At 43.6% G+C, this 24,787-nt stretch overlaps 3 protein-coding genes across 3 annotated transcripts; 1 reads left to right on the top strand and 2 right to left on the bottom strand.

Moving 5' to 3' along the window:
• The first annotated feature begins 613 nt into the window (after positions 1 to 613).
• Positions 614 to 8,097, top strand: rin1b (Ras and Rab interactor 1b). The gene is made up of 11 exons (XM_068307620.1): positions 614 to 758; positions 989 to 1,103; positions 1,211 to 1,283; positions 1,594 to 1,685; positions 1,791 to 1,972; positions 2,101 to 2,382; positions 2,485 to 3,052; positions 4,621 to 4,929; positions 5,030 to 5,161; positions 5,249 to 5,418; positions 7,248 to 8,097. The coding sequence occupies exons 1-11, from the start codon at positions 615 to 617 to the stop codon at positions 7,569 to 7,571; spliced, it is 2,391 nt and encodes a 796-aa protein (XP_068163721.1). The 5' UTR covers position 614; the 3' UTR covers positions 7,572 to 8,097.
• Positions 8,098 to 8,112: 15 nt separating this feature from the next.
• Positions 8,113 to 13,359, bottom strand: zgc:101810 (uncharacterized protein LOC493612 homolog). The gene is made up of 9 exons (XM_068307621.1): positions 13,226 to 13,359; positions 12,359 to 12,469; positions 12,055 to 12,213; positions 11,833 to 11,962; positions 11,580 to 11,716; positions 11,334 to 11,483; positions 10,308 to 10,453; positions 10,067 to 10,199; positions 8,113 to 9,927 (listed from the first exon to the last, which is right to left on the bottom strand). The coding sequence occupies exons 1-9, from the start codon at positions 13,271 to 13,273 to the stop codon at positions 9,757 to 9,759; spliced, it is 1,185 nt and encodes a 394-aa protein (XP_068163722.1). The 5' UTR covers positions 13,274 to 13,359; the 3' UTR covers positions 8,113 to 9,756.
• Positions 13,360 to 13,532: 173 nt separating this feature from the next.
• Positions 13,533 to 16,906, bottom strand: six7 (SIX homeobox 7). Its single transcript, XM_068308263.1, has 3 exons — positions 16,248 to 16,906; positions 15,019 to 15,182; positions 13,533 to 14,878 (listed from the first exon to the last, which is right to left on the bottom strand). The coding sequence occupies exons 1-3, from the start codon at positions 16,653 to 16,655 to the stop codon at positions 14,668 to 14,670; spliced, it is 783 nt and encodes a 260-aa protein (XP_068164364.1). The 5' UTR covers positions 16,656 to 16,906; the 3' UTR covers positions 13,533 to 14,667.
• Between the last annotated feature and the right edge of the window lie 7,881 nt (positions 16,907 to 24,787).

Raw genomic sequence — 24,787 nt, forward strand, 5'->3', positions numbered from 1 at the left:
GGGAATGCCTGGTAGGATGTGTAGGCCCAGGTTTCTATGGCAACCATCTGCTGCTACGCTCACAAGTGTTCATCAGCAGCCCACACAGTGTGACATCCAGCAGCAAGCCAATCTGAGAGAGAGAAAATTTGTGATTGAATGTTAACGCAGAAGGGCCAAAAATAAGAAAAACACCTGAGTTTTTTAAGTAATTTATTTAAAGAAATGCTTATTTTCCGTTAAGTGTGAAGTCGGACACGGTGAGATGCGACGTTTAAACACGTCATAGTGAGGACAGACGTAGAAGAGGTGAGAATCACGTGGAGGAACACGATGGAACATTTACAGATTACAGAAAAGACACCGAAATGTGAAAGTGTGAGACGGACATCAGTTAAAAAGTAGGTTTAAAATTTAAAACGAATCAAAGTGAATAAAGTCAAAGTAGTTTTCCTGCAAGTCCAGGAAGATTTTTAGATAACCTTTATTATTGTCTTCATGTCCATGTAGAGAAAAAGCCAAGAAAGTGACATCACATTTTCATTTAACATCAAAAAAAACATAAAGACAACTGCTGAAGAAAAACATTCCAAATAAAGAATTAATGGACGACTTTTTATTCTAAATGATTTCAGATGCAGGAGGTGGGCGGTCCCCGGGGGGGCTCCCAGCGAGTCTTCAGCGTCCTGGATCGTCTGCTGCTCACGCATCCCGTGTGGCTGCAGCTGTCACTCAACAAAGACTCCGCCCTCTACATCCTGCTCAGAGAGCCCGTCGGGGTACGCCCACGCCACGCCCGCCTCACCGGTCAAGACGAAACAAATACATGCATGTTTTATCCCACATTAACATTAAAAAAAACAACAACAACAACAACTTTCTATTCAAAATACTTGAGTCTCGATCTCTTTCTGGGGAAAAAAAAGCGTTCAAAAAAAAGTCACCAACACCCTGACGTGTTGTTCCTGTTGTGTGTGATGTGGCGTTTGTGTGTCGTCGGTGTTTTCAGACCTTCCTGGTGCGTAAATGCAGCTCCAGCCAGAGGAAAGTGTTGTGTTTGAGAGCAACGGTGGACAAAAGTGCCTCCTCTGTGAAGGAGTGCTTCATCTGTGAGGAGGACTCCAGTGAGTGACCCCCGCGACCCCCCCGTCGGGTCAAGTACGAGTTCTGATCCTGAGAAAGATTTTCAGATGTCAATCTGTTTTTCTTATTTTGTGTGTTCTGTAACCAGCATTCGCCTTGGAGAGCTCGGCGCTCAGCTTCCCCGACCTGTGTCGTCTGGTGGCCTTCTACTGCATCAGCAGGTAGTGTGTCGTTTGACTGGTGACCAAAAGTATGTGGACACCCCCAGCAGTTGTTTTTTTTTCCTCTTTTAGTGGAATTATAGAGAAATATTACTGTGTTTTTCAACACTTGTTCTACACAAAGTCTGGCTGCAAAAGATCGAATTCAGAGTTTTTATCTAAAGCTTTGCCCAACAATTCCACATGAGTGTCCACATACTTTAGGCCACATGGTGTACCTGAACCTGACTCTTACGGCACACTCGACTTTTAAATAAAGTTTGTTTCATGTATGTTTTTTTTGTTGTTGTTTTTTTTTAATTTCCTGCAGAGACGTGTTGCCCTTCCCGCTGCAGCTACCAGACGCCATCGCCAAGGCAACGACGCACAGACAGCTGGAGGCCATCTCACACATGGGACGAGGTGCGACACTTGTGCTTTTTTTTTTTGTTTTTTTTAAACCCGACCTGCATCAATCGGAGCTTTTACTTTACTTTGGTATCTCCTTCCTTCTGGTTCTGTCGGCAGACTTCTGGAGCGCTCCGAGTGCATCGGAGATCCAAAACGGACCAGTGGTCCCAGTTGCTTCTACCAGCAGCAGCCAGGTTAAAACATCTTTGATCCAGGAACGATTGACACCCCCGATCCATGGGAGTCAAGGAAAAGTCTGCTTCATCAACCCGCTCTTCCTGCAATTGGAGATTAACAAGGTTAGGAATAAGATTAGCTAGTGAGTTGAGGACGTTTAGGGATTAAATTCTCCTTTTCAGGTTTAGCCTCTGAGCTAAATCCTCAAATTTTATTCCATTTTATTGTTCCTGATCCTTTTCTTTTCTAGCCACAGCTCATAAACCACAGTGCCTCCAATAAGCGGCATCGCTTCAAGCGCAGCATGCGGCTCCGGGTCTCGGAAACCGCCATGAATCTGTCCCTGGAGGGCGTTGGCTCGTACTCGCCGTCCTCTTCCGAGGAGCTGCCGAGCGATTCGGAGAGGCTGCAGAAATCCGACGCCAACCCGCAGAGGAGGGTCCACCTGGGGGCCGGCGTCCTGAAGAGAATCCCGGCCGTGTCGCCGGGTTCTGCCGAGGAAGAGGACATGATGCCGGTCTGCGCGCCGCAAGTAATCCACGTTTCAGAGCATGTTGTTCCTAATGTCGGCAACACAGGTCTGGCTTAAGTCAGACTTAAGTCAGACTTAAGTCAGACTTAAGTCAGACTTAAGACATCTGTTTTATTCCTGGTTAAGACGTCTCAAAAGGAGGAGGAGCCTATGAAGCCCCAGCAGGCTGTCCCAGGCGAGGGCGTGGCCATCGAGGCGGCGGTCCTGGCCTTGGGGCGTCGCCCGGCGCCGTCGCTGGCCGAGCTGGACAGCAGCAGCTCCTTCAGCAGCGTGGACGACGACAGCGACACCGACTCGGACCCGGAGGGCCCGTTCCACGCCCAAACCCACGTCGGCCAGCGGCCCCCGCTGGTGCGCTCCAGAGGCCGCGGCGGGCTGCACCGCATGAGCGAGGCTTTCGTTTGCTTCTTCGCGCCGGATAAGAGGCTGACGCGATTGGTGGAGGAGCTCTCCAGAGACAGGCGCTCCACCTTCGGGAGCATGGTTCAGGACTTCCTGCTGGCGCAGAGGGAGGTGCTCAAATCCCTGGCGTCTTCGTCTTCGTCGCGCGTGACCTCCGTGCAGCTGCTGCAAGGTCTGCGTCTCTTCCTGTCCCAGGCGAGGTGCTGCCTGATGGACAGCGGCGAGCTGGAGCCCCCCATCGAGACGCTGGTTCCCGAAAAAGAGAAAGGTGATGCTTTATCTGCTTGATTTTGGAGGCTAGAAATAGAACATGGATGCTTTTTATTTCTATTTTTCCCTTCTTCTTTTTTTTTTAATACTTCCTCTCTTCTGTCTAGTTTTAATGAGCGTTTAAGCAAAAGAAAATTCCGCCCACTGTGGAATTACGAATAAAAAAGTCATTTCAAGTCAATTTAACGCTGATTCTGAATAATCTTCTTCTTTTTTTCTTTTCTTTTTTTTTTTTATTTTTAAAAAGCAAAGAACGAGAATTAGTTAATTGGATTTTTAGCTGACGGGGTTGGATTATATTTTGTGTCGCCTGAAATTCCTCTCGACGCGTGAAGGATCGGTTTGTCACGTGGCGCCGTGACGGGAGAAACAGGCGATATTAGAAAAACGGTGATTCAATAGCGTTCAGTGGATGCAAGCCTTTGGAAACAGAAAGGGAGCGGGGGGTGGGGGGGTGTCTTTGTATGTAAATGTAGATGCTGGACGGTTGCCTGGCAGTGTAGAGGCTGAAGGGGCCGGCGCTACCTTCCTTCCTTCCTTCCTTCCTTCCTTCCTTCCTTCCTGGGCGCTGATTTTGATTTATCTCGCAGTGCGTCGGTGGGAGGCATTTGCATTTTTTTTTTTTTTCTCCCCCTCCTTTATCATAAAAAGATATCACAAACCCACGCACACTTGAAGAGCAGCACGATTCAGGGGAGGGTGGGAGGGAGAAATAGAAATAGGATGGATATTTTGAAAATGTAATCAGTTACAGGTTTGTGAGGAAGAGATGAAATTGTCTTCTTCTTATTTTTTTAAATTTTTTTTAGGAGCTTTATAAGACTGATACTCTCCAGAGCTGGTAGAGAGAGAGGGATGCTGGGAGGAGGGTGTACATTATTAAATCCAAGGAGGGCTTGGAGGTAGAATGGGGGAGATTTGGGGGATTAGGCTAATACAGGGAGGAGGGATGTAGTGAGAATTGTGAAGATTACCCTCCAGCTGCAGGAGATTCTCAGGATCAGATCAGGACTAACACGTCCAAATGTGTGTGTCCACACAATTATAACCTTCATTTATTGACTTGTTGGTCATAAATTTCTACCTGGTTTTAAATTATCATTCATGATTTACTCTGTTTTATGTATAAGATGGATTAATTAGGATAATCAATTTTTTATTTAGGTTGTGTGTGTGAATAAATACTTAGTTCAAGATAATCAGACCAAAAAAAGCAGTAAAGAGAGTTTAAGGACAGAAATTGAAGATTATTTCCACAAATTGTTTTCATCTCTTGATAATAAGAACTGATGAGTTTCTGTTGGACCGGATTGAATGTATTGAGTAAAAGTCCACATGTATGTATATATTTACATAATTCAAACATAAATAATTACCAAAGATGATTGGTAAATTTAAATATATATGTGAAAAATCAAATAGCACCAATTGATTGTGTATCATCAGAACCAAAAGAAAGAAATCTTACATTTCGAGAAGTTAAAATGTTAAAAATTGCCCATTCATCATAAGATTTTCATTAAAATAAGAAAAAGTAAACTTTCCATGTTCATGTTTCCTTCGTAGACCTGGCGCTGGAGCGGGCCCTGTTCTCCTGTGTGCTGAGGCCCCTGAGGTCCCATCTGGATAAAGCTCTGGTGGAGCTTCACCATAAGGACGGCTCCACGCAGCGCCTCACCCAGAACCTGCTCCGCCTGAAGGGCGACGGCGCCATGGAGCGTCTCGGCGTGCGGACGGGAGTTCCCGACAGCCGCGAGGTGGAGAGGGTGAAGCAGAAGCTGGTCCTGATGCAGCGGACGCACTCGCCCATCGACAAGGTGCTGCTGCTGCTGCAAGTGTGCAAATGTGTGCACAAGGCCATGGGGGCCTTTCATGGTGAGACGGGGCTGGGTCTGCATCAAAAACAACTTCAGATCTCGTTCGAAACTTTTTTCATACTTTCATACTGGGTTTTTTTTTAAAATTAATATTCTAGGACAGGAAGTGACCTGTGATGACTTCCTGCCGTCGTTGTCTTACGTGATTGTGGAGTGTAACAGACCACGGATTCTTATTGAGGTGGAGTACATGATGGAGCTCCTGGAGCCCTCCTGGCTGGAGGGGGAGGGTACGAGCCTAGAAACGCCATCAGCCCTCAGCTTGTCTTCGTTGTCGGACCTTTAACCTGACTTCCTGTTGTTCCCTCTGGCTCCAGGCGGATACTACCTCACCAGCGTGTACGCCAGCCTGTGTCTGATCCAGAGCCTGGACCGGGTGCAACCTTTCTCGGGTTGCCTGACGCCGGAGGCCCAGGAGGCGCTGAAGGAGTGGAGCTGCAGACGGAGCCGAGAGGCCCGAAGACAGAAGGAGAACCAGCAGAACCAGGTCGGTACCAGAAGCGTAACGCTGGTGGGTTCTTACTGTAATTTAATGTACCAGCGAAAAGCAGAAAGAAACTCCTATTAATTAATTAAATTTACACAAATTCCGTGGGATATTCCATGTAAATCTCAATTTTTTGTTGTTTTTTGTAAGAATTGCTTCCAAATTTGAGTGTTTTTCCTTCTGTTGCCCAGGTCTAAAATATTACGGACAGAACTGGCACAAATGCTGTTTTCTTAAATCCCTTTCATTGGCAGAATCAACTATGATCCTTCGCTGTCTGGCTGCATTTGTAAAATTTATTGCATAATGTGTTTGCATACAGACTCCAAAGGGCTTGCTTGTGCAGAAGTTTGACCGTTTAATATCAAAACTTTAACAGGATTCTTCAACTAGACATGAAATTTCTTCTCTAAATGTGAAATAATGTGGATTTCAAGAAATCAAACCTGAACCTGTTTTGTTTTTTGTTTTTTTCCTCTTTCAAATTACACAAAAAGCACCCCAAAAAAAAAAAAAGAGATTATAATCCTCCAAAGAGGTCATACTTTAAATTAATTACGCTGATGGCGATGCGTGCTCGGAGGCATAAGATTATCCTGCATCTGATGGCAGGTGGGCTAAAAAAAAAAAAGAGAACCACAGGGACCCGCGTTGGGCTCACCTCAGCTGAAAACACCACTCACATTTTGTAAGGTCACACAAAAAGGTGAATCTCTCACCGTTTTCCATCAAATTCGCACAAAAGACCCCGGATCCCCCCACCTGTTTGTGTTCATATTAATACGAGGGGATTAGTTTAGAGACATTTTTAGACATAATCCGCTGATCTGAGGCCGCTGGTTTACGATGCTGGGATGGACTCTTACCTTCCCCACCCCGGATTGGCGTAACAGGCCGCCACATGCCGCGAAACAAAAGGCATTGTGGTCCACAACGTTTCTGTGTGGTCACGTGGTGCCTTCTCCTGGCTACAAATAGCCGATCTAACTCACCCGGCAGCCAGATTTTCCTCTGACACAGGCGGGGATCAGCGAGCCAAGTGCTATGAAGAAGTGGGCGGTCAGATAACATGAAATTTATCGAGCTGCATCTACCCATCGAAGCAGGCAAACACAATATGCACACGGACGGCGAGGACTCTGTAAGTTGTGACGATGGCAGACCTGTTGATCGTGATTATCGGAGTGTTTTTATTACCTTATTTAGAGCGCATTTGGCTCAGGCATGTGTGTGTGTGTGTGTGTGTGTGCAGGTGGGATGAAGAAGAGAACTCTGACTGGTTTCTCATTTGGTTAAAGGACTATGATCAGGATGTGTGTGTCTGTAGGTGGTTGGATCTGACATTATATAATAGCTGAGTCTTTGGCGAGCGTCTTGAAACTTATCGGTTGTGTGTTTGGATCACATTTTTGCTCTTTTGGCGAAAAAGGGGAAAACTTATCCATAAAAGAAAGAGCGGAGTGAGTGGATCTTGATGGGTGAGGTTGGATCAGTTTGGGATGGCGTGAAGTGGATTCATGTTGGGAGTTTTTTGGGTTTTTTTCACAGGACGGAGGTAAAAAAAAGAAAAAAGAAAGAGAGCTGCTTCTGTGTGGGAAGTAAAAGCTTTTGTTTCCTGATAGGATTTTCTTTTATCATCACTGTGGCTCATTTACTGGAGTGGATTATGAATCTGTTTGCTCTCACTCCTCCTCCTCCAGCTTCATCTCTCTCCTCCCCCTCTTCTGCCCTGTAACTCCCGTACGCCCCTTGACCTCTGTTTTGCATGAATGCAGCATATATTCATTTTTTCCTCTCTCTTCCTCCCTCCCTCCCTTCCTTCTTTCCAGAGGTGCGTTCGGATACTGTTCCAGGACGGGGAGCGGAGCGCCGTGCGGACGTTGCAGTGGCGAGCCGGTGAGACCAGCCAGAGTTTGGCGCAGCTGTGCGCCACAACGTTCGGAGTGTCCGACCCGCAGCTATACACCCTGTACTGGCGCAGCGGCGGCGAGATGAGGGCCCTGCCGCCTCAGGCCCAGCCCCAGGACCTGGCCGGCCACAGCGAGGGGGGCCCCTCGCTCTCCTACCTGAGGACCGACCACGACTTCAGCAAAATGCGGCGGCTCACCAGAGGTGGCGCCGTGGACCTGAGCGAGTCGGTGTGCGAGGAGTGAGTGGGAGGAAGGAGAGGGACGGTCGCTCTCGCGTTCTGTTTTTCTTTCTCTTGTTCAGTCTCGGTCTGAAACACTAAACTCTTCCCTGAACGGACCAATAAGAACAGAGCATTACCGGCTTAGGGACCGCTGCCAAAAGTTGTACTGTGTACTAAAAGGAGTGTAATATTTGTGACATGGAAAATGTGTAATTAATGGATTTGATTGTTATTTCAAAACGTGAACTCAGAGTTTATACCATGGAGGGATTACATCATTTTAAACGTGAGGCGGCTCTAATCCAAAGACAAATTCTGTGAGGCTACTGTTGCTTGGAAACACACAAAAAAACAAAAAACACTTCCTGTACAGACAAGAGAAGGCAAATTGATCACGGCGGTGATGTAACCCCTTCATTATAGGTCTGAGCTAAACTCTAAAAGACACTTGGATGTTTTATTTCTTCACTTTTATGTGTAAAATCTGTAGATCCTCACATGGGACCGTGATGTTTAAGGATTTTGGGGATGTAAATCTTTCCTCCCCCCACCCCCCCACCCCACCTGGAATACAGGTTGTCAAAAAAAGGTGAGATGTATCTAGCCAATACCAAACCTCAATACCAAAGTAAGAAACGACAGAAAACCCGCTTTGTGTGATTCAGGATGTGTTTACTGAAAGATGTCAGCTTTACAGGTTTGAGTGAAGCTTTAAATCAGCTCCTTATTTTTTGGAGTTGATTTTATTCATTTTTATTAATTTATTTTGGGAGGAAAAAGCACAGACTCTCCTCCCTGCTCGCGGGCTCCATTAAATGTTTCTGGCAGTTGGAGTAATGATGGAGTAGGAGGGAGGTGATAGAAGAGCATCCGCTCCATTTTTTTAAAAAATCATGTGAGAAAAAAAAAAGGCAAAAAAAAAAAAAGCATCGCATCGACACACCGGGACGACCCACAACAGATTTACTGAATGTATTTAAAAAAAACAACATTTTTTTGTGTGTCAGACTTTAATCCCTTCACATTCCAGTTCAACTGCTTTCCAGAGGAGGACGTTCTGACCACTAAACCAGGACATCACGCTTTCCTGGTAGAATGTAAATGTACTCGTCACCGGCTTCTGGTGACTCCTGCTGCAAGTCATCACTATCAACTTGACTGTTGGACTCGCTGTCGCTATCAAATATCATGCTCTGTATTTAAAATTCACTTAAAATCATTCAATATCACACACCTGAGTCTGGATTTGAAACCTTTTTTAAATCAGGTGAGGAGGTTCTATTTGAGAACTATGATGTGTTTTGAATGTTATTGCATGCTTTTTCATTTAGTGTGAAGGTTCTGCGAATGTTACACGTGTGTGTGTGCGTGCGTGTGTGTGTGTGTGTCTGTGTGTGTGCAGCATGTGTTTTTTGAGAGCTCACTAATTCCTTTTCAGTGTAAAACTACATTTCTGTATTCTGTCAGGTAAATCAGTATCGCAATAAAAAAAATTGCAATATCTCTTCACAATATCTCTTACAATCCAGTGTGTGGGAACATGGACGTGACGTTAACAGACTCTACCACTAGAGGGCAGCAAATCACCCGAGTTTGGGTTTGTGCTTTCTAATGCTGATTTTCCACAGATAGACTTTAAACGTGATTTAGGCAGGATGGGATCTCAAAAATAATTTAATGAAATACTAGTAATTATATTGGTCATATGAAATAATAATTTACATTTTCTGTTTTGTCATCTGTGGGTTTCAGCATTGTTTTTACAGAAGCAAAATGTGTTTTGGATACATAAATGGTGGCATAAATTTAATTTAAATTGAAATAATACTTTGAACACACACTGTGTTAACTTTTAACCCATAAATCTGATTATTTTCCCCAAATATTCAAAGAAAAGGTGGTTGGTTTTTCCTCATAAGAGTGATGTGTAGAATGTGGTCAGCTACAATCAATGCTTAGATAATGATGTACATATGGTAACGTATGAATTTAATGTGAAATATATTTATAACATCAAACTGTAAAGATTTGTCCACTGATTTCAGTAATTATTCAGCAAATCATGTAAAATTCTAACTACAAAGAAAAAAAAAAGCATTATTTAAAGTAAATTTTCACGAATCTTGCTATAAGCGACGACAGGTAAGAAACTCCTCTGAGAAAATTAAATATTTGAGTGATGCCATTTTACTTTATGAGATTTATTTCTATCTGATTCCACCTCCCAGTTTCTGCAGCACTGCCATCCCTTTCTCCTCGTACTCTAATCTGTTCAGCCAGAAGGAGTCCTTGTCTTTCATGATCTCTGCCAACACCGCACCGCCCATGAACACCATGTGCTTACGCCTGGGGGGGTCCTCAATGCGGATCTTGAATTTCTATAAAGGTAAAAGGGGAAACTTTTTGGTAGTTGTTTATGAAACCAAATTAGTGCAATGATTGACCTGCGTCTTCATATCTCTGTAAGCAGTTTTGCTGGACTATCAACAGTTTCTTTTTATCGTTTTAACTTCTTACAGATAATTTCTTGATGTCTCCTTCCAGCACCCTCTCCAGGTAGAGCTGCTTGATCTCCCTTTCTAATCTGGACGGGAGGCCGGGATACATGGTCGACCCTCCTGACAGGACAATGTGCTTGTAGAAATCCGCCCTGCACAGACAAATTAGAAAATGACCCGTTTGTTGGTCTGCATTCCCTCTGGTGAGTAGCTTCTTTTAATAAAAGTCTGTTTGGCTTTAAGGAGAACAGTGTGGAGACCTGAGGTCGATGTCTGCAGCCTGGATGGTGTTAAACAGCAGCTCGGCCACACCCACTCCCTCCACATTGATGAGATGAGGCTGAAAGAGGGCCTCGGGGGCCCCGAACCTCTCACCACCCACCCTCACCTGCCGGCCATCAGGGAGCTGCAGCAAAATTTTAAAGAAAATTAAAAAACAGTAAAGGAATAAATGCCAACATTTTTGGTGCTAACCAGTCATTTCTATTGTTTTACATTCAGAATTGTTTGTAAAAAGTGGGACAAACCCACATCTGGAGCCTCAGTTTGACATAATCTCCTTAGCTTTTTGTTTTTTTAGACAGGAAGTGATGATAAATAATTTACACAATGAATTTTCTGTTGTCGACGAGACTCTAAACCGGTGATCAAGATCATAAAACCTGTGTGAAAATGTTCAGTCAGGTAATAAAACAAGAACTAGGTTCATTTTCTCATATGCTTATACTGTATATAGCATTTTATGAAACCAGATGAGTTGCCCCCTGCTGGACAATACAAAGAATGCAGGTCAAACATACTTTGGATGTATGTATACATTACAAACCAGTCCAGCTACTTTCAGCTGAATAAATAAAATACATGCATTAAATGAAGTATCAATATTTATGTTATCTCTTTAAATGCTTTCAAATGCTGAAGTAAAGTTTTATTTCTCACTGATAAGATTGGAAAGGAAACGTGAGACACAAGAATGGGAAAAACTACATCTTTCCCAAAATGTTTAAAATTCTATTCTGATTTAATCTCTAAAATACACAATAAATTGCCAAAATAAAATAAAAAATGAACCAGAATCAAGAACGTGTGATATCAAAATGTTAACTAAATATTAGCAGCTAACTTGGCTTTAATGCTTGTAAATCCACAGTTTTTATTCGGATCAAACGACGAGATATTTCTAGTTATTTTGTTACCGATGAGGTTTTCTTTGCTGTGATGCCAGATGAGCTTTCTGGCTTTCGTTTCCTAAATCTTCAGAGATGAGGATGTGTTCCTGTGCTTACTGTGAACAACTCCACCAGGTAGGTGGTCTCTGTGGCCAGGCGCTGCTCCTGCTCGATGTTGTAGCCCACGTAGCACAGCTTCTCCTTCAGCATCCGCACAGTCTCAAAGTCGGCCGAATGGTTGAAGGCGTAACCGCGGAGCAGCAGGAGCTGGATGGCGGGAAAATGAGATAAAACAAGTAGGTTTTGTGTTTGGATCATGTGTGTTTCCTAATTTAAATATGTGGGATTATTCCCCCATCCCACCTTGATGAGGTAACGCGTGATGTCACGTCCTGCGATGTCCAACCTGCGTGTGAGGTGAGGTAAAGAATAACCGTCATAAACCGGACAGATGTGCGTCACGCCGTCCCCCGAGTCCACCACCACACCGGTCAGCAAACCTAGAGACAGGATTGAGTCCCACAAAAAATATTAAATGACCTGTTTCCTGTAATCCCTGCAGTAATCCTGGAGGGTCAAGGACCCAAGTGTTGTTTTTCCAGGTGTGAAGTCCTACCCTGAGCGTAGAGAGTCAGCACAGCCTGGATGGCCACGTAAATGCCGTGGAACTGGTAGGTCTCAAACATGACCTCTGCGATCTTCTCCCGGTTCTTGGTGGGGTTCATGGGGGGCTCGGTCAGCAGGATCTTTAAGGAAAAGAGAATTACATCTGGTTGTAACGCTGAGCTTTATTTTGAAAGGTTGATGCCAAGAGTTTAGAATAAAAACTAACAGCAACCTTGCACTCTTTTGGATCCAAGTCCAGGCGGTCCGGACCGAAGGTGTAGTCCCACAGGTGGAGCATGTCGTCCCAGTTGCGCACCATTCCGTTCTCCATGGGGTAGGACACCTCCAGCATGGAGCGATACTCGCTGGCTTCATCTCCCACCATCAGGTCCTGGAGGGGGGGGGCAGGTAGACCTCAAACCTCAGAACTAGGTTTACTGAATCTAGATTTACTAAATCTAGATTTAGTAAATCTAGACTTTACTGAACATCCAGGCGCTCAGAATGGGGGCCTTATCGTCTCAAACTGACCTCACCTTTATCTCAATGTTGTTCCCTTTGATGGTTGATCGTAAAATGGGTCGACCCACCATGGCGGGGAAGATGTGATCGGGGAAGTTGGATCCAGCGAAACCACATTTGACGAACTATGGAGGGATGTGACAACAAAGAATACAATTTTTTTTAAAACGCTGCAGATTAACTGCCTTTTATATTTATAATTTCCATTCATAAATCAGTTGCGTTCGGTTTAATCTGTCACTAATCTGTCCCAGATTGTATTGTTGTGATGCATTTACCAGATTAATTTTTCACACAACATATCTAAAAGCATTCTAATGCATTTACCGACCAATGGGTGATCAAATCTGCTTCCAATACTTTTAAATGTACCCTTTCCTGTCTGTCTTGACTACACCTCACACTGCGTGTGTCTTAACTTGTCTTCATGGACAAACACACACGTACATTCCTTAGCCCGAAGCGACGCAACACATTCCAGGGAGACGCAAACACAGGAGACTGCGGGTTCGATTCCCGACATACGTCTTAGCTCTAACCTCTGGTTTTTACCTTCTGCAAAAAAAATTGAGGGATATTATTCCAATCTCTACCCTTGTTTTTCACCCTGCTCTTGTTTAAAGCATCATGACCTTTTATGGGTGTGTGTGTGTGTGTGTGTGTGAGGAGGAGCGACAAGTCCAGACAGATGTGGAATCAGGCTGTATTCACACCCTGCACAAGTTTAACACCGAACAAAGACAAAAGTCACCTCCGAAAAACAGCCGATTTAAAACGGGAGGCAAACGACACTTTAAATGCAAAATAAAAAACTTTATTGCTGTTCAAGAGTTTGTCTAACTAAAAGAAAAACACCTGAGAGGCTTTGGATTCTGACTTACCCCCGTCCCGTTGTCACAAACCACCACTTTTCTCCCCTCGCTGTCCATCCTCAAGCAAATAGACCAATATTTATCCCTCAGGTCGCCCTGCTGTCAGGCTCCGACAGACTGTAGTACTGACAGGTAAGTCTTCCTGCTACCTGTTGAAGTCTGGGCGGAGTCACCTCGGATGACCACGCCCATTCTTCACAATCCAGGGAAGACAGGGAGACCCGATTTAGTACTTTTTGCACTAAAACAGATTCAAAATGATTGTGAAGTGGTGATGCAGAGAAAGAAAATGTCTTTTTCAGTAGAGTCAGTAAAAATAGGTCCGTTTATTTACATCAGACATTTACAAAATACATCTCTCCATGGAAACGCATTGTGATGAGAAGCGATGGTTGTAATGTAAGAAAGACAGCAAACAGGGGAGGTCTTTGAGCGTGAGGACATTTCTGACCGGGTCTCAAATGTTTTAGGCACACCGAGTGAAGACCAGACCCACGACGGCCTGAACGTTCCGGAGGGTATATATCCTGCAAGATCGGATTCGTTCAAATCCGAGGTGTATTTTAAAACAGCAGCTGAAGGTGGAGTGAAAGGGTCAAAAACACAACCGGGGGTCAAAATGCGTGTTGGTATTTTAGCAGCATCCTTCACGACGTAAGGTCGCGTTGCTTTGTAAAGAAGTGATGGCCTTCGTTCCTTTAAGGCAGTTGTTTCCCTGCACATTGTAATCTGATTACTCAGATTAGATCGGCGCAGCTTTTAAGCAACACTTCAGAAACAATATTTGTGCGATAATAATGAATCAAATGCTTACACCTGTTTTAAATTTTATCCGTTTTTGATCAGTCATTCAGAATCTGTCAGATCGACGGATCGATATCTGGATTATATTCATGTTCTGTTATTCGTGTGTGACTGGTCAGATCAATCAGTTGGAAGAAAAGACAGAGAAAAAGTGAAACAAAGCGCGAGCGAGACATCTCTATCATCCCAGGCCCCCAGAAAATAAATTTTTAATCTCTCCTAAACCAAAAGCGACCTTTAGATCTTCTTCACTTTGCTCATGAAGAGACATTCCAGATGATTTCTCGGAGCCTGAGAGCAAAGATGTCTCTCTTCTTTCACAGATCTGCATGACATAAATTCCCTACTCAAGGCATTTTTTGGCCTCACAGTTTCTCTACAATGTGTATCTTGCATAATAAGTATTTATCAGAACGGTATCAAAACTTGAAACATGAATATTCTCTTAACACCGTCGGCGTCTCTGGAAATAGTCTGCCGTCTTTTTTTTTTAAGTGCATCTTTTTCGCTTTTCATTCCCTCACAGCCTCCATCAGCCTCTCTCTTCTCCCGCTTCTGGCGTCTCCAGGAGTCCAGGGGTCACCCCACCCCACCCCACCCCACCCAGTACAGGGAACCAGATTGTGTCCACAGGGGAGGGGTGGCGTTCAGGACTCGAATTCGCTGTCGCTGCTGACGGAGATGTCCGGGGTGGAGGCTCCCGTCCCCCTGCGCTCCGTCTCCGTGCTGCAGTCGCTGGCCTCCGGGCTGCCCAGGAGGCGGGGGGAGGCGTGCAACAAACGGGGGCGATGGCCGCGTTCCTGGTGGGCGCTGTCGGGGGAGTTGTCCGATGGGAGGAGGGACGGATCCTGCTGGAGCCTGGATGGAAGAAGAGGAATAAAGACGAGTGAGACGTTTATCACCTTTTCTGATCACTTTTCTGTTTTGACTGTTCAGTAGAAGTGCTGGTGGGGGGGTCGGGGGGGTCAAACTGAATCCGCTTTTCATTTTTAGCGTACCTGTTCTTGGCAGACGCGGCGCGGTCTCTCTGCCGGCGGTTCTTGAACCAGTTGCCCACCTGCGTGGGCGTGAGCCCCGTGGCCTGGGCCAGGTGGCGTTTCCTGGACGGGTTGGGGTACGGGTCCTGGAGGTACCACTCTCTCAACAAACTGCGGGTTCTTTCCTGGGGTGCACACACAAAGACTTCATTACATTTACTCCTATTGACTCAATAAAACAAGAATATCAGCCTGGAATTAGCAGCAGAGCTTCATTCTGTCAATTAAGCCACACGACATTTAAATATCATCCTATTAAACCATAATAATCTCATCACTCTCATATGATGCTCAGTGTAATCACATTAGACTGGATTTAGAAATAGACTATCACATAGAAGTATACGCACAACAATGTACATCCACTAAATGGGATGTTGCTAAGGGGCTTAAAGGCCTGATGGAGAGATGATCCTGCCTGAGGTTTGGAATTAAAGATTAACACCTGAGCGACGGGGAGGCCAGGTGGATTCTTCAAAACACAATCTTTAAATCCTGATATGCATTTTTTTCTTTATATCAATCCCCGTGAAATTTAAGAGATTTTGTTGCAGCTGACTTTAAGCGAGACAATGAGACTTGGTGCTCGAGGAAAAAGAAGTTTACATATCGATCATGACCTCATAATCTCTGTCCTGCATGCTGAAAGTTTTGCTCCAGTTGACCGGAATAATCAATTCCTTCTCTGTCTCTGTTCAAACATGGATTGGAACCCCTACATGTTCATGTGTACGTCATGTCAAGGCGTTGGTTGCAGTGGAATCAATATGAACGAGACGTTTTTTTGCACAGTTTGGTTTGTGACATCGTCCAGGCGGTAATATCTGCTGTCATTGCATCGAATGGAATAAACGTCTCGCTTTTCTGACGCCTGGAGGGCAGGAGGCTCAAAGTTCAGCTCCTCATCTTGTTTTCAGGTATGTCGGTAACTTTGTGTGACATCTGTGATCAAGCAGCAGGTCGGTGTGTTAAAGAAGATCAGTGGACCTGGCAGCAGAAGGTAAGAAGGATAACCAGCGATCCGACTCTTATCATCTTAAGAGCTCAGAAACCAGGCAGCTTCAAAAGCAGCATCTCTAATGTCAACCTGTGGTTTTATATTATTTCAGTGATACCAATAAATCGTGTCCAAAACCCTGATCCCATGACGCATCAGTCCGGTAAACGATCAACATGTATGGATGCGTTACCTTGAAGCAATGCGTCTTCTGCTCTCCATCCCAGATGGTGCGGGGCAGAGGGAACTTCTTGCGGATCCGGTACTTCTCCACGGGGCCCAGGGGCCGCCCCCGCAGCCTCTCTGCCTCCCTGTAGTGCGCGTCCAACCACAGGTCCTGCAGCTTGGCGTGCGATTCGCGCGTAAACCTGTGGCTCTGGAGGATCTGGTAAAGCGCGTCGAAGTTCCCTCCGTGGAAGGCGACCAGCGCCCTCGCTCTCATCACGGATTCGTGTCGGTTTAGCGCTTCCCCCGCGGAGCCGGGGACGGCGGCGGGGAGGGACCAGAGGAACCTGCCGAGGCGCTCGATGTCCCCGGTCTCCTCCAAGTTCTCACACACCCGTGCGACCTGATCCGGGGTGAACATCGGCAGCGGAAACATCTCGGCTTGTTGCTTCTGAGTAGCTCACCGAAGATGTTTGGAAATCAAGACCGCATGGAGTGATGTGTCCACCCGTGCGTAAAGCTCCGTCGTGGCGCGCTATTTCTTCTTTTTTTTTCTTCTTCTTTCTTTAGGCGACAAGTGCAACGAGTCCTGCACCATAAACCTGCTGCTTCTGACCTGGAACTGGAGTCTGGAGGCTTTCCTGAGGTATTAGGGGCAAATGATCCAGAAGGAACCTGCGCGTAACGATGGCCCCCGGGGGCAGAGCGCGACAGATAAAGAAAGAGGACGAGGAGTCAAACTGTATTTATAGTTAGATACAATTAGCATCTCTGTGGTTGTTTTGAGAAGGATTATACATCCCGCCATTAGCCTCTTAGTGGGGGTGGGGGGGTGCAGAGGTGACTGGCTTGATCAGATTGTTTGGCTTAGCCTGAGGATACGGTGACTGTCGGGCTTTGCTGCGCCGAGCAAACAAGCGGGGGTATCTTATTTAAGAGGGCGGAGAGTGGAGGCCTGTTTCAGGGCAGAGAGAAGCAGAGAGAATGTCTTCAAAATTTTGATTTTATACACGAGTGAAAAACTTTAAAGTGATAAAAAAGACATTTAAATGGTACAATTAAATAGGACACGGTCATAAAAAGCAAAAAACAACAACTAACAAACAAACTGGCGTGCGTCTCGACATTTGGTCCAGAGGACATTTGGGAACAGAGCTAATAATCATGTAATTAAAGCAGACACGGTTGAACTTCCAGGATATCCCCTGAGCTCCATCCAGGAGGAGGAGGAGACATGATGAGAAGCAACTTCAGGACAAGGAATTAATGATCCGCTGCATGGTTCAGTCCCTCTGATCTCAGTGGCTCATTAAGCAGCCTTAAGATCATTTTCTTATTAATCAGGTTGAGGATCCTGTTAGCATCTGTCAAGCTGCAATGACACACTTTATTATTTGCACATTACAGTGAGGTCTAGAGAGGAAGATGCTGATTTCATCGAGCATCAACAGCAGGAAGCATGAATAAAGAATGATATAGATTAGAGACGCAGACGCAGATTAGTCTCTGGAGTGAATATGAGGCTTTACATAAAGGTTGCAGTCAGGTGAAGGATCATCTGGTTTAACATCAAGTGAGGGGTGGGGTGGGGGGTCAAAAAAATCTGTCTACATCACATATATGAGCTGTCCAGACAATGACAGTGATATATGAAAAAAACCTGAATTCTCAATTTGTGAATTTGAAGAGAAAATTTGACACCAAATATATAATAAAACAATAACTGATGAGCAAATGGTTTTAGAATAAACTCCAATAAGTAGAAATTCCTCTCAAACGTGAATCAGCTGCTGAATTGATGTCTGTGGGAATCTAAGAAACTTTCAAAAGTTTGTCTTATAACCTTTTACCTTTTTTTTTGTTATTTTATCTGATTTTCAAATATTTGCTGAAGGGAAATGCATTTGTTTTATGAATGAGTATAAAGTATAAAGCATATCTAATGATTTATTACCTTTGCAATAAAATACATATTTATTTTGAAATATATTCTATCATCAACTTTATTATTCATGCATATTTAAGGTTTCCTTTTGCACCAATTAGTTTTAAAAAATGACTCATAGTAGTTAAAAGAAAATAATTTGAATATAAATTATATTAGATTCATGCAAGTCAAGAAAAACTCTGTTCCTCTAATGAATAATTTCTTCAGGAGTCAATTCATTTGACTGTTAAAGAGCTAATTATGCACCAAACCGAAGTTTCAGCAACAATTTGATGTTAAATCAGGTCTGATCCATCATTATTTATACATTTTAAACTGGTTTCTTGGATGCAGACCAGACTCTGATCTTGTTAGAAATCTCATGTCATTTTTTATTTCCTGTTCGTGCATTGCTAGTATTACTCATAAACATTTAATTTCCCCTATCCTGCATGGAGAATTTTTTTTTTTTTTGTGAATAAATTGGATTTCCACCTCCCCAAAACATCTCCCGTTACAAATATTTTGTGTATTCCTGCTGAAACAAACTAAACCTTAAATATTGATGGAGATAACACAACAAGGAAAAGCTAACGATTGTCTCTTGAACGAATGAAAACGACAAATTGTGATTTTGCAAATTAAACTTATCATTTATCAAAATAATCCATAACCTGTCTGTCAAATAGATGAGAAATCCTTTCCAAATCTGCCCCTGAGTGTGTATAGAATGACTTGACACGCAGTAGGCCATCATTTGATAGGTGTTAGATCCTAAATCTAGATTAAAATCCCAGGTGGGGTTGTTTTACTAATGGAAAGGGGGTGTAGGTGTGAGATGTGAGCACAGAAGGGGAGAAATGAGCTCAGTGAAGATCATGGTTAATCTAAACCTTCCAAGGTTCAGACACTTCACGCCATCGACTACCACACACACACACACACACACACACACACACACACAGAGACAAACTCACCGTCATTACAAGAAATCCCCCCGACCCAATCTGTTTAACACTTTAGGAGCAGACTGAACCAAAATCTTCTTAAGCGCTCTCTAGCCGTTAGAACAGGATGAATAAAATGGTGATGGGAGAACAGAGGAAGTGTTTGTTGAAGGGTGGGGCGTTAATTACTCTGTATATCCTTATAAAACACTAACATATAAAACACTATTGTCTCTTATATAAGTATCACTGTCCTCATAAATCAGTATTTTCAATTTAATCCTGCTCATTTGGAAAGCGTCACATAATTTTCCTCACTGTCTGAAATAATCTCTGGCCGACTTTTATTTTGAAATCCATAAATGGGCCCTTTTGGACTTTCGTTGCAAAAATATTGAAGCAGAGATTTATTTAAGGCCCCTGTGGACGCTGCAAATATTCTGACTGTATTTACACTGAAGTATTTCCATGTCAGGTTTAGGCGACACAGTAGTTCTACCGGTTGCTATGGTTACTGAGGTTATAGACTCCTGGTGTGATGTCATCCTGAAGGGGAAGCTATAGTAGTGACTGACCTCAATGTGGTGTGTGTGTGTGTGTGTGTGTGTGTGTGTGTGTGTGTGTGTGTGTGTGTGTGTGTGTGTGTGTGTGTGTGTGTGTGTGTGTGTGTGTGTGTGTGTGTGTCACAAAGTGATACACAGTGGAACCCCACTTGGCATAATTAATTAGTGGTTTAAGCAGAAGCCTCCTGCTTAAAAAAATGACCTGTTGATTTTGCCAACAGGCAAAGCGGGGGAAGAGGGGTGATTCTCAGTGTGTGTGTGTGTGAGAGAGAGAGAGGGGAGGGGGGTATACCATGTTGTATAAATCCACACCGAACACAATTAACAAGCAACTGGGAGGAGAAGTAATTAGTATTATCTGCTTATCACTGTCGACCTCCATTCTCTCCAGGCAAACGTGTGACGGCTAATCACCAGCTCATTTGCACCTGAATGGCCGTATCCTCTCAGACGGGTCGGTCCCTGTGCCTCGTAACCCCCCCCCCCCCACCTCGACTTCATCCTCAGCATACTGTACTGAGTGTTAGTTTTAGCTCTCAACCCACCAAACAAACGACATGAAGTGCTTCTCCAGAGGGGGGGTTATCTGTTGGGTCAATAGACACAGGTGGTTCAATACCGGCCTCCTCCCTATAAGAGGTTTTACTAAGACCTAGTAGAGGTTTATGTCTGAATATATCATGTCACACTTTTACAATTTACATTTTCCTTTTTTTTTTTTTTTTTTTTTTACTTTCATGGAAGTAATAAACCAAAATTCTGAGATGTTAAAAAAGTTATGGAACAAAAGTGGTTTTTATCCAACCTGAGAAGATTTTGACATTTTGCTTTTTGAAAAAGTTTCCTGAATTGATGTTTCAAATCTCTGTAGTGTCAATTCACAATCGTGAATTCTGTTTGGTGTCACTCAGATTATGTTCTCTACACTTTACACTTTGACATACTAAAGTAAAAACTATCTTCAGATTGTTTGTGTAATCAGATGTTCTTCCTGCGCCCAGACAGTATCATGCTCGCCGTTTGAGGATCAGCTTACCGCCAGGTCGCTTTTAGCTCGCAAACTCTAATTTAAGCCTTTAAAAAATAGCAAATCGTTTCTGCCAGTGGATTATTTGTTTCTGATTGCGGTCGTAGAGCTTTTAATAGTTGAACGCGTGGGTGACACGGCGGGTGACGTAAGGGGTCAAGGGTCACTGTGAGACTGCGGTTAACCCAACAAAGCCTGGCGAGCGTCTGACTGTTGTCAAATGAAGCGATCAATTTTTTGTTGATGCTTTTTATATTTTCTTGAAAAGTTTTCTTTTTCCATTTCTATTAACTTGAATTTAGTTTTTCTGTTTATAATGGGGTTTTTTGTAAATTATAAGCAAATAAAGGATTTTTGATTTCTGAAATTTAATTTAAGTTCAAGCCAAGAAAGCATAAAAACAATAATAAAACCAATAAAGCTTACAAGTTTTGAATATATTTTAATATTAATTTCCACTACATGCGTTTCAATGAAACACAAATTATTAGAATTGTTGTTAAATGAGCGTTTTTCTTGAATCCTTTTCCCCTCTTCCTCTGCTTCCCTCCATTATAATCATCATCATCATCATCATATGTAACAGGTGTTACTGGAGTTGTTTAGGAATCCTGAGGGATTTAAGGTGGAATTAGTCTTACCTAATACTCTAATGCTCATTAATTCCTGCTTTGGTGACTTATGTGGGCCTGATCCTCTCTGGCCGGGCCGGCCCATCCTCGCCCTGCTGACGCTATCGAGACCTTTATGGCAAAGATGCTCGTGAAAAGAACAATCAATTCTTGTCAAAAAATAAACGTGCAATTAAAACCTTATTTGAATTAAATTTCACAACTTAAGTTTGAAAGGAGACTTAAACTGAATTATAAGTTTCTTTTTTTGTGTTAAAAAAAGATCTCATCTAAAACACGGGGGTCAAGTTGGAGTGAACAATGTTTTTACAGCATTTACCATTATAAACTTATGTTCATTCAGTACACTGCCTTTACAATTACTACATTAGAATTCAATAAACTATTGTACGTATTGTACTGCAAACTATGGTAAAAATGTATATAATGGATATCTCACAATTGCCTCCATTGTTATGTTTTTATCAGTTTATGAGCTCATCAGCAAAATTATGACAAAATTCCGAACAGATTTTCTTGAAACTTGGTGGAAGAACAGAATAAACTGTAGATTCTGTTATGAATCTGGAGAAAGAATCAAATCCAGTATTTTTCTTTATTTTTGTCCAATTTAAAAAAAAAAAATTCTGGTTATAATGCTCTGCTCTCTGACTAATTTAGTCGGTTGTTACCAACTGGAACCCAGTTTATTTATTAGAATAATATAGATATTTATCATTTCAATGACTGTGGGCACTTTGATATGGATCCAAATAAAAATGCGGATCCACCAGATGTAGATGTTGGACTTTTGGTGACGTCTTGCTTTCTGACTGTCTTTGAAATTACATGACAAGAAAAAAAAAAAAAGAAAATTCCAGATCTATTTATCAGGATCCACATCAGAGCTGAATCCACCAACCAGAACCAACTAACAAACAAATGGACCCAGGTGACAACATGACCTCCTGACCTTGCCAGCTGAATCATTTTACAGTAACCAATGTTCCAACAGCAAGAAAATTCACTGAAGGTAGTGAAACCCGTGGCGGTCACAGCTTATATTGATTTTGTCATGTTGTTTTGTCAAATTGAGCTCAAATAAAATGTAATCTGGTGTATAAATCCCACTTAATCTCCTGTATTCCCGCTGCCATATTGAGAACATTAAGGAAGCGGTCGGTGTCTTTACGCTAAAACTGAAACTTGATGCTTCTTGTGAATCACGAGGAAGATTCACGTTTGATTTTACTGTCTGTGTCAAAAGCAAGAAATGGCCGGATTTATGCCTCTAAAATCCTTCAGGTAAGCTTCGGGACGTTGTTGGCACACATCGTTGGTGTTGTGAAAACAGTGAGTAATTGTATCATGGCTTCCATCATCTGCTGCACCGTGATTGTGATAAATGAGCCTTGTATTAGCGCATCGATCGCAGCAGAATTAACTCACTCCGGTTGCGTCGGCCACTGTAAATGCGTGTCGACGTCATATTTGTGTGTGTGTGTGTGTGTGTGTGTGTGTGAATTTCCCTCAGCTCAGCTTGAGACCGTTTCAATGCGAGCATTTCAATAACGATTACTCACCTGTGTGTGTGTGTGTGTGTGTGTGTGTGTTTGCATCTACATGTCTATTGTGTGGTTTCCCGCTGGGTTCGTGTGACAGCAGGGGTGGGAGGCTAAGAGGCGTTAGCTCGGTGAGAAGGATTACCGATATCTGTTAGGCCTCCTTTTCTTTCCCCCCGGGGGCAGTGTCACGTCTCATTACTTCTGCCCTCCGGTCTGGATAGTCTGGCTTTAGCTGGATGCCTTTAAAATGCAGGACTGGCCCCCGGCGTCCAAGAACAGCAGGTTTAGAGGCAGAGTGATATGAGGCCGCTTTGCTTGAGAGGCTTTTTCCCTCATAAGCAGACAGGTAAACGTCTCCCAAAGCTGGCATTGATGGCAGTTAAGCCTTCACCCGTTTAAGTGAAACGAATGAGGACGTGCAGCTCGGCCCGCCGTTACGACCTGTTGTTGTGTTTGGAGAAAGACGGGGTGTATTTAACGTGTAGAATCACATGCCATATTTACCAGGAACGTACTATAAGGCGCACTGGATTATAAGGCGCACCCTATTTTAAAAACTTTTGCATGCATGGGATTATAAGGCACGCTGTCAGGTTTTGAGAAAATTAAAGGCTTTTAGGTGCGCCTTATAGAGCGAAAAATACATGTAATATTTTATTAATCAGGAGACTCCTGGGAATCTTATGACAATGTGATTATTTTATTTTATAAAAAAAAAATTACACATGAATTTCAAAATGAATCAGGCGCTCGTGAAGATCGTCTTCAGCGCTCCAAATATCGGAATCAATTTAAATAATAGATTCGATCGACCTGCGTGGACGGATGTGTTTCACCTCTATAGGAAAGCTTGTGGAATGGAGTTTGACTATTGATTTTTATGTGAATGTATATAAAACACACATGTACTGTATGTGCAGACGCAGCATTATGTAATGGCAGCGCCTTTTCAATCCCGTTTGAGACACTTGAGTTAACAAACCATTTATTCACCATTTCTCTCTAAACCATTTGGCCTAATTACTTTGCAAATCCTTCCAGTCAAGTGTCTCATTAGTGGAAAATCACTGATGTTAAGCTGAGTGGCATCAACATCCTCTAGAAACCTTTTCTCCTCCGGCAGCTGTTAAACACACGACAGGACGACAAACAACCCATTCGTTCATCTTTTTTTTTTTTTTTTTGAGAATTCCTTTCATCAGTACGGGTCATCGGCTCTTTCATTTCTCAGCCAATCGCTGACCCGGAAGGGCCCGTGTGTCTACAACGCCTCGACCCCCAGACTAGAAAAAAAAAAAAAACCCGCCGCCTGCTCATCTCGACCTCCAGCTGGTTCCCTCCACTCGTCCAGAAGCTCGAGGAGCTCTCCTGGACTTTAGCGGTGTGGCTAATCTAGATGGCGGGAGGCCTCCCTCCTGCTAGCGTACACAAGAGAGGGCAGCACTAATTGCTTCTGTCGTAAAGCTCCCTGACCCAGATAAGCCTCCACTCGCCAAAAGCTGTCGATATAAACCCCAATTTACCTCACCAAACCTGCCTGTCCTGATCCACACAAGCCACCACTTCCAACCCCGTGACATTTCTGCACCTTCTGCCACATCACTAACATCCAGGTCAGGGTTACCAGGGGAGACGTGCATGGAACCAGCAGGGTGGTAGTATTTTAAATATGATGAGAATGAGGAAAATGTTTTTTTTTAAAACCCTAAATTCATAAAAAGCATCATTCAGGATTTGCCGTTGAGGTGAATTTTCAGGACGCTATTGACCGGAAAGGTGTGACAAAATGTCCGGAAAGCAAAAGTTCCAGATATGTGATGGGACGGGTGATGATTAGATGTTCCCGACGAAAGCCGATCTGGTTGCAGAAGCATGCATTCGCGTGTTAGCGACTCTAGCGTGCGCTTAGTCGAGAAGGCTTACGCTTA

Source organism: Antennarius striatus, chromosome 23 (assembly GCF_040054535.1).
Source record: "Antennarius striatus isolate MH-2024 chromosome 23, ASM4005453v1, whole genome shotgun sequence".
NCBI lineage: Eukaryota > Metazoa > Chordata > Actinopteri > Lophiiformes > Antennariidae > Antennarius > Antennarius striatus.

Excerpts from the sequence above, each read along its gene's own strand:
- rin1b (XM_068307620.1), top strand. The coding sequence starts at position 615 with ATGCAGGAGGTGGGCGGTCCCCGGGGGGGCTCCCAGCGAGTCTTCAGC. Across the intron at positions 1,284-1,593 it reads GCCTTCTACTGCATCAGCAG|AGACGTGTTGCCCTTCCCGC; the intron begins GTAGTGTGTCGT and ends AATTTCCTGCAG. Across the intron at positions 1,686-1,790 it reads CATCTCACACATGGGACGAG|ACTTCTGGAGCGCTCCGAGT; the intron begins GTGCGACACTTG and ends TTCTGTCGGCAG.
- zgc:101810 (XM_068307621.1), bottom strand. The coding sequence starts at position 13,273 with ATGGACAGCGAGGGGAGAAAAGTGGTGGTTTGTGACAACGGGACGGGG. Across the intron at positions 11,484-11,579 it reads TCACGCGTTACCTCATCAAG|CTCCTGCTGCTCCGCGGTTA; the intron begins GTGGGATGGGGG and ends CCCGCCATCCAG. Across the intron at positions 10,454-11,333 it reads ACCTGGTGGAGTTGTTCACA|CTCCCTGATGGCCGGCAGGT; the intron begins GTAAGCACAGGA and ends ATTTTGCTGCAG.
- six7 (XM_068308263.1), bottom strand. The coding sequence starts at position 16,655 with ATGTTTCCGCTGCCGATGTTCACCCCGGATCAGGTCGCACGGGTGTGT. Across the intron at positions 15,183-16,247 it reads AGAAGACGCATTGCTTCAAG|GAAAGAACCCGCAGTTTGTT; the intron begins GTAACGCATCCA and ends TGTGCACCCCAG. Across the intron at positions 14,879-15,018 it reads GCCGCGTCTGCCAAGAACAG|GCTCCAGCAGGATCCGTCCC; the intron begins GTACGCTAAAAA and ends TCTTCCATCCAG.